Raw genomic sequence first — 16004 nt, 5'->3', positions numbered from 1 at the left:
AGGTTCGGGGCGAGCCCTTAAAAAATTAGAATTTTTTTTTGACAAAAACCAGAAAATAGAAAAAAAGAAACTTATGATTTTTTTATTTTTTTTTTGCGTCAATTTGGATTTCGGCTGAACTAAATAATAAAAATTTAGGTGAACTTAATAAATATATAGGTATATTGAGAATTTTTTCGATTAAGGGTTGACTTGAGTTTATCCATAAGCACTCGCCTCTGGTTTCACGCCACGGTTCGTAAGTTCACTTATCTTATGTGTTACACTCACTTATTATCTTTCTTTGTTTTTTCAATTAACAATATTTACTTTTTATTTTTATTTAAAACTACATTATTAAACATATGAGCACAGTATATAAAGACAATAAATAACATCTACATATATAATTTATAATATATATGTATATTCATAAACAATTTTTTTAAATGTCACCTTTGGTTTACGTACTATGAAAGCTTTATATAACGGAAGTCAAACACAAATATTTTGTTATTAATATTATAATGTGCTACGAATTTTATAAATATAATCCTACTGAATAATTCCTTGCACGTGTGAAATGTCCACCGTTGCCGAAGGACTTTTATTAACTAGACAAACAATAAACAATAATCCCATTTTATATAATATAATTCTCAATTTTTTAGATTTTAGTGTACAGAAAAAATAAAAATAACATAAAAAATCATGCTGTTAATTACTATTTGATTTTATGTTTTAATACTTATTAACTTGTATTATAGTAGTTAACAAGATTTATTTTATTAGGTCAAATACCAAAATTGTTAAAATCTAGTACAGATATAAATTTGGAATAGTACCCTTAACTAACCAATGACGGTGTGACAAGTGGCTCATAAGGATTTTATTTGAAAGATCCAAAAAATCAGTTTTTATGACGTAATCTGGAATGACGTCATATTTAGATTAACTTACAAAAAATTTATATTGTGAATTACAATTATTAGATATTAATACGTGGCCTACATTATTATTTGGAAGATTGGATGGAGATATGGAGATAGATAATGCTTACAAAACAGTATTGGGGAATGATTGGAGGAGGAAGTGCAATTGTATACAGCTTGAAACGACGGCGTTTTAGCGGAGGCTGATTTGGAGTGATGCGGCGTCGTTTAGATGAATGAAGAGATTGGGCTCGGTCCGATTAAATGGACCCGGCCCAATTGCAATACTTGGTGAGGCTTTTATTTTATGTAATTTCTATTTTGTTATTAATGGAAGCGTGTCCTTTATGTATTATTGTATTAGCCGATTTGTAGTGAAATATTCCCACACACGAGTGTTCCTTTTGTACTCTGTTTTAATTTTCAGAAATGGAAAGTATCAGAAAATTCTCTCTCTCTATACATTCATTTTAGGTTTAGGGGTGGTGAACGAGCTAAGCCGACTCGTAAGTTAGATGAGCCGGTTCGAGAAAATCTCGAATTCGAACTCAAGTTTTTCGAGCTTGAGCTTTCTAACGAGTCGAGCTCGAGCTATTTTTTAGTTGTTCTTCAACTCACGAGCCGGCTCGCGAGCCTTATTATTTTTATTTTTTATTTTTTATTTAAATAATGTATAATAATATAAAATATAATAGAAATAAATAATATAAATATTAAATATATATATATATATATATATATATATATATATATATATATATATATATATATATATACATAATTACAGATTTATTTTGTAAAAAAAAATTATAATCAAACTAATTTTTAATAATAAAAAATTAAAAGTCAAAAAAAAAAAGAAAATTCAAAAAAAAAACAAAAAAAAAAAAAACTCGACGAGCTCGAGCTCGACAAAATGAACTCGAGCCCGTGCCTGCCAAAACAGGCGAGTTCGACTCGTTGACAACAAACCCTAATTCATTTTATAACATTACTTGAACTTTTGCACTATTAGATTTGAACATGCTAAGCAATATCATAAACCAGCTCGTGCTCGGAACTGAGCTCAGCTATATAAATAAGAAGAAAATAAAGAATATTCGGTAATCATTTCTTTCACCTTACAAAATATTCGTTAATCATGACAAGAACAAGTTTCATGACTAAAGTACATGTATTAAAAATGAATTTAATATACTGCATTGTTGTACTCAAATGATTACGAAGTAGTGTCCCACAAGGGCTGATCTGGCGGTTGGATCAAGTCAACACGTGTCAATTAACTCAGGTTCTTGTTATCGAACTTGTCACACATGGTTAGCCTAGTGTAGTTTACGAGCAATGTTGTAAGAACCGGACCGGACCGGCCGGTCGGACCGGTTCGACCGCGACCCGGCGATGAGGCGGTCCGGTTTGGACTTCAAAACCGGGAAAATCTAAAACCGGGGTCAAATGGGCGAAACCCGGTTCAACCGGGCAAAACCCGGAAACCGGCGAACCGGTTAATGACCCCGGTTTTTATCAAAACAAGTATAATGGTGGACGGATCTCGGTCGCAACAGCTGTTCGTGGCCAGATCTGGGCGGAGGTGGGTTGAATCCGGTGGTCGGAGGCCGGAGGTGGACGAATCTCCGCTGTAAAGACGGTCAGGTGGGCAGACATGGGCGGCCGTGGGCTGAATTCGGTGGACGGATGCCGGAAATGGAGAAATAAATGGTAGAAAATAGAGAAAAAGAAAGAAAATGAGGGAAGAAGAAGAATTTTTGAATTCACAGAGGAGAGAGAAGGGGAGAGGAGATAGAGAGGGGCTACGTGAAGGAGAGAAGAAAAAGTGGGAAGAGAGAAAATTATAGACATGAGAGATAAAGAATAAAATAAAATAAAATAAAATAAGGGATATTGTATTAAAATGGAAAAAAAATGTTTAAAATATATAAAGATAGATAGAAATATATTAATTTTGAAATTTAAAATCAATAAAAACAATTACAAAATTTAAATTTTTAAAAATTAAAAAACCCGGGTCGAACCCGGTTGAACCGGTCCAACCGTGACCCGAATGCCTATCCGGTTTAGTGTCCGGTCCGGTTCTGATAACATTGTTTACGAGTGTATATTTATCCAATGTACATATATGGTTGGTTACTTGCGGCTCATTACCAAAAAAATTAAAAATTGATTATTAAGTTCATTTTTATTATAATGTTAAGCACTTGTCATTAGCAGTAAACTATTATGTTAGCTTTGTGTAATTGAGCTCTAATTGAGCAACTAAAGTACATAATATGACATATCTATCTAAAAGAACAAGGTTTGTTTATGCTTAAAGCACAATTCATTGTGAAAGCAATCTTTTACTTAATTTTTTAATTGACTTTCACTACATTGACATAAATAACAAACATCAAACATGGTCATAGACTCATAGGTCATTTGTATAAACTTGACAGCTCTGCTAAATATATATAAAAATAAAAAATAAAAAATAAAAAAATTGACAGCAAAAAGAAACATTATACAAAACACACTCAATTTTCATAAATACTTACAGATGGATACATGTAGTATACAACTAGACCAACTTAGCCTTCCAAAATAATAAACAAACTCTCAAATATAAGACTGGAAAAAAAGAAAGTTACTTACCCCCCCTTTTTCCTCTTAAAACAAAAATTGAAATTAAAAAAAAATGTTCTAACCCTAAAAATACCTGATAAGCTATAATTCTAAGAACCTGGAAAAAATGGAATCTTTGTTGGATTTATCCATTCTTTTTTTTTTTCTTTTTCTTTTTTCTTTTTTTCTTTAACACACAAAACATAGAAAATGACAGAGTGGCTAACTACTTCTGCCCACTAGACTACACACACATACATTCATCACCCCCCTTTTTACCTTAAAAAGGGGGGGTAGACAAATAGAAACATACCCACAAAAATTTGGGCATGCTAGGACAAAATGAATAGGAAATAATAAACAAAAGTTGTGCAGACTTCAACTTCTTGTCTGCCAATAATACCCCCAAAATAAGACCTTTTCTTGAAAATGGAATCTGCATTAACAAAAGGGATATCAGAAACAATGTAATCCAAGTAAAGTGACAATTTTTTTTTGAAATAATTACCGATATTAATCTTCGTTAAGCACTGTCCCCTAAGTTTCTCGATCGAGCCTCCACATTTCGGAGATCGCGCAAATGTTGCAGGATCTCTTGGAGAAGATCCATTCCCTTGTCCCCTTTCTTTAGAGAGCTAATGCAGTGCTTAAGAAACTCTCTATCTGCCTCGAGCGCTTGTAGCCTTTCGTAAAGATGATCGATTTCCGCTTCAATGGCGAGCTTCTTGTTTTCCTCCATTTCGAAATTCGATTCATAAGAATCGAACCCGTTTTCGTTTTCGTTTCCGTTCCCGTTCTCGTTCATCGTATCTCCGTTTTCTTCAAATATCGCATCGAAAAGCGGAAGAAGCGATTTTCCCTTCTGCAGACCAGCAATTCTTCTCTTTTGATGATGATTCGAAAATCCATTTTCATGCCCATTTGCTTCACCGTTGGTTTTAGCATTTTCGTCATCCAAAGTAGAAAGCTTTTCTTCTAGAACCTTCAGCTGGTCGAGAATCGACATCCTCTCTTCCTCGAAATCAGCTAAAGATTCTTCCAAGTTGATGACATCATCAACAGGAGTATTAAGATTGCTATAAAACCCGTCTTCTTCCTTCGATTCATGATTTAGATCAATAGACAATCCATCACTGTCCGATGAAAACCCGCTTCTTGTACTCCCATCTTTGCTTCTTCTCAAAACCCTAATCTTTTCCTTCGTCTCGTAATCGAAAAGCTTCTTCCTATAAATTTCCATCTCCTTTTCCAGTTCTTGTTTTTCCCTCTCTCTCTTCACCATTAGTTCGTTCAAAAGCTGCAAAGCTTCTTGATCGTATTCAGACTGTTCCTCCATCATTCTCTGATACTGCAAAGCCTCCATCTGCATTGCCGCCTTCTCTTCTTGGAGCCGATTTATCATTGCCATTGTTTGATTAGCCGCCACAGCAGAAGCACTTCTCTCCTCTTCTAACTCGGAGTACAGTGCCTGCAAAGCTTTTCGTTCTGATCTTAGTGCTGATTTCAACCCTTCGACGGTTACAACTCCTTCGCTGCCTTCCAATTCGCTCGTCACACTCCCGTCTAATGACTCTTCTGCCCCCGAATCCCTTTTCTCGAGCAGTAGCAATTTCTTGTGCAACTGACTAAAGCTGTCTGTAGATGTAGGTGTATCGGGGACCTTGTCTTCTTCAGGCTCGTTTATCTCCAAATGGAACGATGAATTATTGTTTGTTATATGATCCTCCCTATTTTGAACTGATAAGGACTGTAATTCTTTCATGTGTTCCTCAAATTGAGAAGTATCTAAAAAAAAAAAAAAAATCGTTGGATTTAATCAAAGTGCAACAAGGAACTGAATTGGAAGGTGAATAATAGTTAAGAATTCGGAAATTACCATGATCAGATACTCTGTGAGGATTTGTTGAAGGATCTTCGTGAATGTAATCATATGAATGAACAGAATCTTGTATTTGCATTTCATCTGTTATATCTAAATCGGGGATTTCTGTTCCAATTGAGACATCTGCTTCATTTTCATTGTTTGACTGAGCAACTTCTTCTTCTTCACATGCTACATTATCTATATAAAAAAGCATTGTTATAGTTTTTTCTCACATATATCACTTATGAGATAATTCTTGAAGAAATATTGAAAAATTAAAAAAATAATATATATATCTATACCTGTATGAACATCTAAATGCATTTCCAACGACGAGCCTGCCATTTCTTGAACATCAGTTGCCTCTTGAGAAGGCCACCTGGCTAAAGGGAAAGCTCGAAAATCTGCAAACTCACCCGTCATCAAACGACAGTGGTTAGCATGAAAAACCAGAGAATTTTCATCCTCTTCAATTTCCATGGACTCCAACATGGTGTATTTAGGTTCCTCATTGATATCAACATCAATAAACGTTTCGAATTTCTCCACTCCGCTCCTACCCCCCACAAACAATTCCTCTTTTTCTTCAAACTGAACTTCAGAATCTTGTCTGAACTCTCGAACCAAGTTCTTATCTTCGTCTTCGACCGTAACACTCCCCTCGCTCTTATGTTCTTCAGTCACCGAATCGATCAGTTCAATCGGAACCAATCTATTACCACTATAGTCCAGAAAAAATTCCAGATGCTGCTCGGAGAAAATTTCGACAGGAGCACCAGCATCTTCTTCAACGCACACTTGAACAGACTTATCTTTCATGATCAAAGTCGAGTTCTCCTCAATCAATGTTCCCTTTTCTTCCTCCAAACACAAATCCACATCATCCCCTTTCGTTTCGTTTTCTCCCTCAGCGAAATCTGACAGCTTCTCATCAGAATCATTAATCAAGTAATTTTCTTTCTGGGCACATTCCAAAACATCCCAAGATGAAGTTTTGAGCAGTATATAAGACGAATATTTATCACAATCCAAGCTCACCCCACAACAAGAGCAGTTCAAACAGTTCAAACTCACCTCCCCATTCTCACCAACCTTCTCTTTATCACTCCCTCCGAACCCCTTCGTACATGGAAACAAAGCGAAATTATTCAATTTATCCTTATAATCCGGGACAGGGGACAAGCAATCCTCACACAGGTTTTGAGAATCGACCAAGTTTTGATGATTCGAACAGTACCCCAATCTGGAGATCTCCTTGGAATGAACTTCGCAGAGGAGATCCCTGTGCATGTTCTTGTTCCCTTTGGCTGGATCAATGATATGATCGATTCTCGTGCACCACGGGCATGGCGGTTTGAGCCCGAAAAACTCGGCGAATTTGACGATCAGGTAAGAGAAGAGGGAATTTAAGAGGAGGAGGGATATCAGAATCCACTCGAGAACTGCGTAGGTGAGAACCAGCGTAATCTTGTTGGTGTTTCTGTGCAACATGGTGGCGAATCTGTTTGCGGCCATGTTTCAAACACCTGGTGGGCGTCGTTATTGTGAAGAGATGACGAAACAGAAACAGGGGGTGATTGTATGTATTTTGAAACGATAATTGTTGAGAATTGGGAAATGAGCAGAAATTTGAACTGGTGTAGAGAGAGAAAGAGGAGAGAGAGAATCGGAAGGTAGGAGAGAGAGAGAGAGAGGGCGGGCGGTTTGAAGAAGCAGCAGACAGCCAAAGAAGACAACTTTAGAAAAAGAAGCAAAAGAATTAAGTGAGAGGATTAAAGATTAAAGAATGTTTAACAAATCAAACGGAGCGTTCAGACATTTGACGAACTTTCATCACACAATCAATTTTTTTTTTTTCTTATTTCATTTTTTATATAGGGTAAATTACGACCACACCCTTGAGCTTGAGGTAAGGTCAAATTACGAAAAATCTCTCTTCTTTGGATAATTACAACTATCCCTCAACTATGAATCTTCTTACACATCCACCCTAGATTATGTGGAATGTTCTCTAGTTTGTACCCATTTTTTGCAAAATGCAGTTTTTTTTATGCACTACAATGTAATGTTTACAAGCCAAGAGACGCATTTTACGATCATTTTACTTCAAAATGTAGAGCTCAAATGAGATAAAATGGGAACAAACTGGAGAATATTGTATATAATCTAGAAAATTCCACTAAATTTGACACCGTAAGAATGAACGTGTAAGAAGATTCATAATTAAAGGATGTTTGTAATTACCCAAACATGTATGGGGTTGGTCGTAATTTACACATTAATAACCGTACCTCATGGGGTTGGTCGTAATTTACCCATTAATATGACAGTTGTTCAGATACTAGCTCAGATATTATATACAGTTAAACATTTATAAATTAGTACTGTCGAGACTAGCAAAATTTTATTAATTTAGTGAAATATTAAATGATAGAACTAAAAACATGTAAAAAGTTTGAACTATGCCATATATTAAGTATTGTTGAAATTGAATTCAATTAATAATCAAATCAAGCTCCAATAAATATATAATGGATTTTTAACGTTCTAATTCATGCTATTGTCATTAACAACACGCTCTCCTCCAAATCTTGAATTTCTTATATAAGTGAATTATTTTTGGCAACTACATTATTCGGGGGCCCCCGCCCCCCCCAAAAAAATTTAAAAGATAAATAAATAAATAAAATCGGATGGGTGGTGTTGTCAACTTTGGATCCAAAACGCCTTTTGCTTTGCGAAAATCGTATTGATTTATTTATTTATCTTCACGGGGCATCAAAATGATGGGGCCCACCTAACAAGAAAATGGTATTGATGGGCCATACCCAAAAGCCAGATGGGGCCCACAAAAGGATGCAGATGTTGGACCTCATCATATGTGTCTACCTTTTTTTTTTTTATTATTATTTTTTTAATTTTCCTTTTTTCCATTTTTTGATGTAATAATATATTATGTGTCCGTAATTTTATGGGTTAAATAAAAAAAGTTTAGAGTTAATTGAATGCACGAAAAAAAGAAAGAGGTACACTTTTTGGTTTTTATACATAATTATAGGGGTATTTTCGTCTGAAATTGTCCAACATCTAGTGCAATGATCAGTCAACTTTGAAAATTGATGGATTCTTTAACATATTTGACGGCAGGGTTCACATTGTCGTATTTCATAGTAAATGGGTATATGCGACATTAGTGATAGTATATGGGTGTAATTTGTATTTAACCATAATTATATTAAACATCTCTATTCTCTACCCAAATAGGAAAAGAAATGAGAGCATCTTTGTTGTTTTTTCCCCCTTTCAAACTGCAATAATAAATTAGTAGACCGAATAAAATTAGGAGAAAATACCAAAAAGTCCTAATTAATAATTCTTACATCCAAAATACATTCTTCTATTCTAGAATTTACTAAATTGTCCAATTAATCAAATAGGAGAGCTAATTTGTACTAAAATCTAGAGTTGGGCAAATTGTAGTGAGTGAAGCATGTTTTTCCTTTATACCTATTACCTTTGTCTGAATAATTAATTCTAAGATAGGACCAATCAGTAATTAATTATGATCTATTGGCTGGAAAGAGACATCACCCAACTCTAATTAATAATTTAATTATTTCTTTAATTAATAGTTAATACAATTTTTCTTTTTTCTTTTTTTTTTGTTTATATTTTTTTGGGTGAAGTCAGATAAAATGCAATGAGTATGATGATTTGATGCAGCTGCGGAAAACAAAATTAAAGCAGTTCAAATTCTCTATCATGGAATCATGTGTCATATTGAATTTCTCTTCACAAAATATAAAATAATATTAAAATAGATTAATTTTCATAGATGATGTTATCAATAAAACTAATATAAAATATATCAAACAACATAAAAAATTCTAGATCTTTTTTCTAATATACTCAATCTACAAACATGACATGTACTAATATAATTTATTTATTTTTGTGTCTTTTTAACATGAATTGAGTATGAAATACCTAAATATGCATCACCTAATATTGATTTTTTTGGGGATAAATTTACGGATTTACCTAATGTAGTTAATTTACATAAATGTGAAAATCATGCGATGGGGGGCGGATTTTCAACTTAGGTCGGTCGATTGTAAAAGTAGGGGGGGGCCAAAAAAACAATTGGTCCCTATTTAGCAAATAGTGGGTATGAAAATCAGAGGGGTACGGCCCGGCCCGTACATATATCTCTATAATACATATAATTTTCATCTTCCAAAAAAAAAATTGAAAATTGAAAAAAAAAAATAAAAAAAAAATTAGCATCATATCATATAAACAAAGAAATAGATTTAGTAAACAACTGAAATATCTTTACAAAAACTCAAGACAAGTACTACTACTATGCTTATAGGAAGAATTATGCAATAGTAGCACTGCCACTCATTTCAACAACTATACCGATAAAATCATCTATTCGCCGAGTGTATTACATTCTGTATATATATTTATATATATATGCATCTTTATTATTATACAATCCCTGTGCTCCCAAATGGATTCATTGGGTGTGTTTGAGCAAATACAGGAGGAGGGGCAGGGGTAAAAACAGGGGCAGAAACAGGGGCGGGGGTAGAAACAGGGGCAGAAACAGGGGCGGGGGTAGAAACAGGGGCAGAGGTAAAAACAGGGGCAGAGGTAAAAACAGGGGCAGAAACAGGGGCAGGGGTAAAAACAGGGGTAGGGAGTAGAAATGTTTCAAAGCCTGTATCACCGAAAGGATTTTGCGGGCTAACGAACAATTGTTGCTGCTGCTGTTCAGGGTGTGGGTAAACGGGTTCAAATGGTCCGAACGGGTTGTTGGTTTGACCTATCGGAGGGTTAGGACCTGCAGCAAGAGGAGGATTAGGAACTGCAGCAAATGGATCGTTGACTTCAAACGGATTGGGAGCAGGTGCACCACTATACACAGGTTGTTGCAATGCTCCTCTATACGCACCATCATCGTACAAACTGTCGAGTATAAGTGAATCCAATCCACCGCCCTGCAAATCAAGAATATCCCATTAAGCAAAACTACGAATACAATCCAGCTAACTTCTAAAATTGCAAATACCCCCTTGATATTTTACTTCACTTTACGGGTGTTTGTAAATTAGTACTACAAGTTTCAACATACATATATACATATATACATATATATATATATATATATATATATATATATATATATATATATATATATATACCAATTGCCTCTCCTGAACGGTTGATAAATTGGTGCTGGGAGTAGTAGCCAGTGCAAGTTCCCAGCCACTAGGTTCGAATTTTTTTGTTTCGTAAGCATCAAAGTCGAACGGCGTAGTGTCTGCATTAAAATCATATCATAATTAAACCCTCTACAATATGGTGATCGATCACAAAAACAATAGACATGAATGCTGACCAGATGGAACTACGGTTAAAGCCAAAGGATTGTGTTCCTCAATAATTGCATTCAAACCCTGGAAAAAAAAAAAATTTACCCATAATAAAGGATGGATTAATAAATTTGAAAAAAAGGAAAATGCAATCCCAAAATATAAAGAATAAAAAAATTCACCAGCAGATCATCCGTGTCACATGCCACCTCAGGGGTTGATACGACAACTCCGTTCGAAGGTGGTGGGCCCACTTCATCCAACGTCACTTTTGTCTCTTCGGAAGGTGAAGAAATATCCTCTTCCTTGTAAGTTAGCATTAACCTTTCAGGGTATTCCTGATGATATATATTCCAGATAATTATATTATTATTATTGAGAATTAATTTATCATAGGCAAATGCAAAAATTATGGTACCGAATAATGATATATATATATATATATATATATATATATATATATATATATATATATATATATATATATATATATAATATATATATATATATAATATTTATATATATACTGACCAAGGTGACACTTGGTACCGAAACCATCCTCGGTGCTTCTTTTATATACTCTTCCATTGTGACGAGAAATGATTGTGGTGGCTACACAATCATAACACATAGAAAAATCAGACGAAGCAGTAAAATAATTAATAATTAATAAGAAAAAAAACACCAATCCTCGACAACTACTTACCTCTCTCAACACGGGGAATTGAAAATTTCTAGCAAGTTCAAGACCTTTGCAAATTTCATAAAAATCGGACAGACTAGTGGCCTGCATTAAAAAAAACAATTATGAAACAATCGAGAGCAATTCCAGGTTCATTGTATTTAACTTAAAAATGACAGATGGAAAAGAGAACTCGTATTTTAGTTCTGCAGAGCAAGAAACTACCTGCTGACCAGCTCTTTTGTATATATCGAGGGATTTAATTGCTTCGTGTCTTGCCATTTCAAAAAACTGAAATGCAAATTCAGGTTAACCAATTTTGTGTTAAGCAAAATCGAAGCCATCAATTAAGAAAAATATATGGGGCCTGGAATGATAATTCATTCACCTTGTCAACAAGATTGATTATCCCATCATTTATGGCACAGTATATTTTAAAGCTCTCTTTCAGCACCTGAAAATCACAAACATCGAACATGAAAAGTGAAATCAAACATTTAAGAATAAATAAAAAACAAAGTTCTCGTTGGAGAGAGAGAGAGAGAGAGAGAGAGAGAGAGAGAGAGAGAGAGAGAGAGCACGAACCAAGGCGAGTGCATACTGAATTACATAATTGCCCATAGCTGCTCCTTCAGGCTGTAAGTCAATAAAGGTCGGTTAAAAAAGTAATTTCACATATGACTGATAGTGAGATATTCAGACACATGGTGGAAAAGAAACACAACTTGAAAATGGTTATAACCAAAAAAGAATGACAGTCGTAGAGATTATGAGAGTACCCGACATCCAATAAGACGGTAAAGCAGCTGCTGCAAAGCAGGCAAGTGGTCTAGAAGTTCTTCACTGTCCAAGTCTCTAGTTTTACTGTAACCCTGATCACAAATTATACGAAAATATGCGTCAACTTCGTAAGTCATAAAACCTAATCTTTTTTTCCCTGTGACATTAATATTTTCTCAAGGTCATGCAATTGGACGATAACTGAATTCCAATTCGCTTTTCACAGATTAAAAGCACTCAAAACTTTAAACATTTTTTCATGCTGCATGCTACAGACCAAACCTCAGGTACTGTATCCAAATATCTTCAAGTTAAAAGTATTTAGTTCGCATGTTTTAAACCGATATCTAACACACATCTCTTTTGTACTCCTTTTCCGAATATCAGTGTCCTAGTTTGACTTTTGGCACAAAGCTTCAACAATAATTAGAAGTGTGAGTTACGGATTATAGTACACTTTTTCCCTTGGAATTAGTGAGCGGGGGTTAGTGGGCTAACAGGTAGTCAAAATTGTTCTAAATTGTAAATGTTGAAACGGATAAAATCATGGGATTTTACATAACTTGTAAATTTAAATATCACAGCAAATGCTTTATGTCCCCATTTATAAAACATCTCCCACCATAAATGAAGCATGTTCCGGTACTCGTAAAAGTTTCTGAACATAAACAAAATGTGCTATTGGTTGTTGTTGACTATTGGCCAAGATTTAGTCTTCCTCAAAGAAAATGGTTGACTTCACTTGAGCTTCACTTTTTCGAAGAAAAAAACCTAAAATCATGGCCCAATTCTGATCCAAATCTAAAATCATAGATTTTAAAGATTTTACTCCCAATCTTGAAGTATTTTGCTTGGATTAGAGTTCTACTAGGATTTAAGTAGTAAAACCGTAAAATCCTATAATTTTAGGATTATTCTACTATTATGGGCTCATATCATTTATTCAAGTGAAAATGTGGGTTTCGGAAAAATTATCTGCTCAGAAACAGAGCCTTATTTTCAGACATCCACAAAAGGGTAGAGGGAGAAATTTGAGAGAGTGTTAAAGATACGACTATCAATCAACTAGGAAGGAAATAGGAATCATAAAGATACTATTTATGAAACTAAAACACACCTTATCTTGGGCTTGTGCAGGTCTAGGAAGACGTTCGGCTTCAATGTCATACTTAAGAACCCTAAAGCATTCAAGTCTTTCTTCCAAAAAGAGTGCATACGTTCTTACCCACGCAGAGCAATCCCAAGCTGGACAAATAGAGTACAAATAATTTGAGCCTAACTCAAGATAAGGCGATAAAAATTCAAAAGACAAATATTAAAAAATACACAACAGTAGCCACTTGCCGATAGGGCTAGAATCGTCCTTGAAATTGGACATTTGGAGAAATCGCCCTCTTTGTTGGAAATTGACGAGTTCCTCCCTAAATGTGGGATCACCTTCTCTCAATGTTCTATGAATAACTACCAATGTTTTCAGTGCAACCTGTTGAAAAGTATACGAAGAGGATGTAAGTTGATGCTCAAATGGAGGAAAGTATATACAGATGGAGTCCTTAGACAAATCTAAAAATGAAGAAATCCTATACCGTCCAGTTGTGTGTCTTTGCCAATCTTCTAGCAAGTGCATGTATGCAGTACTGAACATCAGCGCGAGGTCGAATCGATGATGTGGCAACCAAAATTTCTGCAAGAAGCATCCGAACACTAATAACATGATTGCAAGTGAACTCATCTTTTACTAAATGACAACCAAATCCCTAGAGTGAGACGCGGTTAATTTCTCATCTCCCCCTTTAAAAACGAAACCCCAAACGCAAATTCTCATTTTCTTTCTGCATCCTTTAGAACACAACCAAGAAGGTGAAATTTCTACTAATTCCGAAACACCAAACCCGCATGAATCTCCAAGAAACCAAAACCGAACATATCTATAACGAAATTTCAAAAATCCCCATAAAACGAAAAACGAACACTAAATTTCGACATTTTCACCCTCCCCCAAAAGAACCCAGAAACCAGTGGATAATATATCCACCAAACACACACACAGAAAACCGAAGAAACTACACATACATGGCATCAAACCACAAATTAACGGATCTAAAAAAACTCACTTCTGATGTGTCTCTCTTTGGGTGGGCACTCCACATGATTAGTAGCCTTCACGATCGCCACATCCACATCCTTTTTTTAGCCATCCAAAACAAATATCATATTATTAAAAAATTTAAAAAATTAAAAAATCACATTTCTCTATTTTCGGTATTCAAACACACGAAAGCCCTCATTCGTACACGATCGCCGTAGTTCTAAACTGTTTCCCTTGATTCTACTATTTTTGGCAAACACCAACCCCAAACCCTCTCATATAAAATCAGCAGTTCGATAAATTAAAAAAAAAAAAAAAAAAAGTAGAAAAACCTTGAAATCGGAATTGACATGGGCAAGGCCGACTTTAGTCTGGTCTTTAAGAGCGCCGTACGCTTTCCTCCATGTCTGAAGTGTCGCCATTCCCACACTTGCTTCAGTTTTATCAATCGTAAAATTCGGAACCCCTGATTCTCTCTCTCTCTCTCTCTCTCTCTCTCTCTCTCTTGCTGTTACTAGAGAGAGAGTAAATGGCTACACCCTGTTGTGAAAAAGGTGGAAAATTCGTTACCTTTGGTTGGGTGGCTAATAATACCGGCCCTCTTTCATCATATGATGATTCATCTTCACATCATCTTTTTTATTTTGTTATTTTATTTTATTTTATTCATTTTTATATTAAATTAATTTCGTGTGTGGATAGATTAATTTATTATTACTATGTTGTTTACACTGTGCAAAATTAAAAGTCATGTTGACAAATATTTTAAAATAAATGTAATGTTTAAATGTCAATCACAGTCAATCGTTTAATAATTAATAAGTGGTTTTCAGTGCATGTTTGGGCTATTATTATAATATTATTTTCACTTATCATTATTTTTCAGAAAATATGCATAACATAAAGATTATAATAATGCTATGTCGATAATATGTTGCATTCTAGATTCATGTGTTAAATACAAATTGCATTCATGTAATATATGCATTGTCGCATTTACTTCATTTACTACAAAATGCGACAAAGTGATCAATTTAATTTAATGGTCAATCCCCAAATTTCTAATATGTTTAGTTTATGTAGCGTAGGTATATTTTTACTATTACATTTATTATTTATATAATATAAATAAACATTTTTTTGGCTTTATTGCTTGGCCATTTTTTTTTACTTTATTACGTAGCACTTCGGTTGCATCGACAAGTGGTACTGAAAAAATATATTATATATTGTTTGGACGTAAGATGAAATGTATGATTTTTGAGAATTCGAAATTGCAAAATTTCATAATTTTTTAAAGGAAATTATAAATATTTTTTTTTTCCAGAAAATTTGGGTGAAAATTTTAGATCGTGGAAAAAATAAAATTGGAAGTAAATTAAGTATAGAAGAGAAAGAACACCTTTTATACATAAAGCATATGGGTATTTTCATTCGAAATTGTCCAACATCTAATGCAATGGTCAGTCAACTTTGAAAATAAACGAATTCTTTAACATGGCTTAACGACAGGAGTCATTTTGTAGTACAGGGTATACACGACACTAATGACAGTACGGGGCTACAATTTGTATTTAACCATTTTTCATTTGATTTAAATAAATCCCTAGGCATTGTAAATTTTATCACTTATTCTTCTAGATATCAAACATACACTTGATTCTCTCAATCTTCTTCCTTC

At 34.4% G+C, this 16004-nt stretch overlaps 2 protein-coding genes across 2 annotated transcripts; both read right to left on the bottom strand.

The window, feature by feature from the left end:
- Window positions 1–3424: 3424 nt before the first annotated feature.
- On the bottom strand, window positions 3425–7321 carry LOC105966144 (myosin-binding protein (Protein of unknown function, DUF593)). Its single transcript, XM_012990702.2, has 4 exons — window positions 5694–7321; window positions 5404–5589; window positions 4036–5312; window positions 3425–3963 (listed from the first exon to the last, which is right to left on the bottom strand). The coding sequence occupies exons 1-3, from the start codon at window positions 6904–6906 to the stop codon at window positions 4051–4053; spliced, it is 2661 nt and encodes an 886-aa protein (XP_012846156.2). The 5' UTR covers window positions 6907–7321; the 3' UTR covers window positions 3425–3963; window positions 4036–4050.
- A 2364-nt stretch (window positions 7322–9685) lies between these two features.
- On the bottom strand, window positions 9686–14923 carry LOC105965966 (putative clathrin assembly protein At2g01600). Its single transcript, XM_088818515.1, has 15 exons — window positions 14656–14923; window positions 14349–14418; window positions 13821–13918; window positions 13579–13717; window positions 13352–13479; window positions 12234–12326; window positions 12040–12090; window positions 11843–11908; window positions 11680–11745; window positions 11479–11559; window positions 11304–11384; window positions 10955–11110; window positions 10799–10856; window positions 10602–10720; window positions 9686–10397 (listed from the first exon to the last, which is right to left on the bottom strand). The coding sequence occupies exons 1-15, from the start codon at window positions 14743–14745 to the stop codon at window positions 9885–9887; spliced, it is 1809 nt and encodes a 602-aa protein (XP_088674641.1). The 5' UTR covers window positions 14746–14923; the 3' UTR covers window positions 9686–9884.
- Window positions 14924–16004: the final 1081 nt, after the last annotated feature.

Source organism: Erythranthe guttata, chromosome 5 (genome assembly GCF_056151865.1).
Source record: "Erythranthe guttata isolate IM_541 chromosome 5, IM_541, whole genome shotgun sequence".
NCBI lineage: Eukaryota > Viridiplantae > Streptophyta > Magnoliopsida > Lamiales > Phrymaceae > Erythranthe > Erythranthe guttata.
Note: the sequence above shows the minus strand (reverse complement) of the source record. Positions and strands in the feature narration are given on the sequence as shown.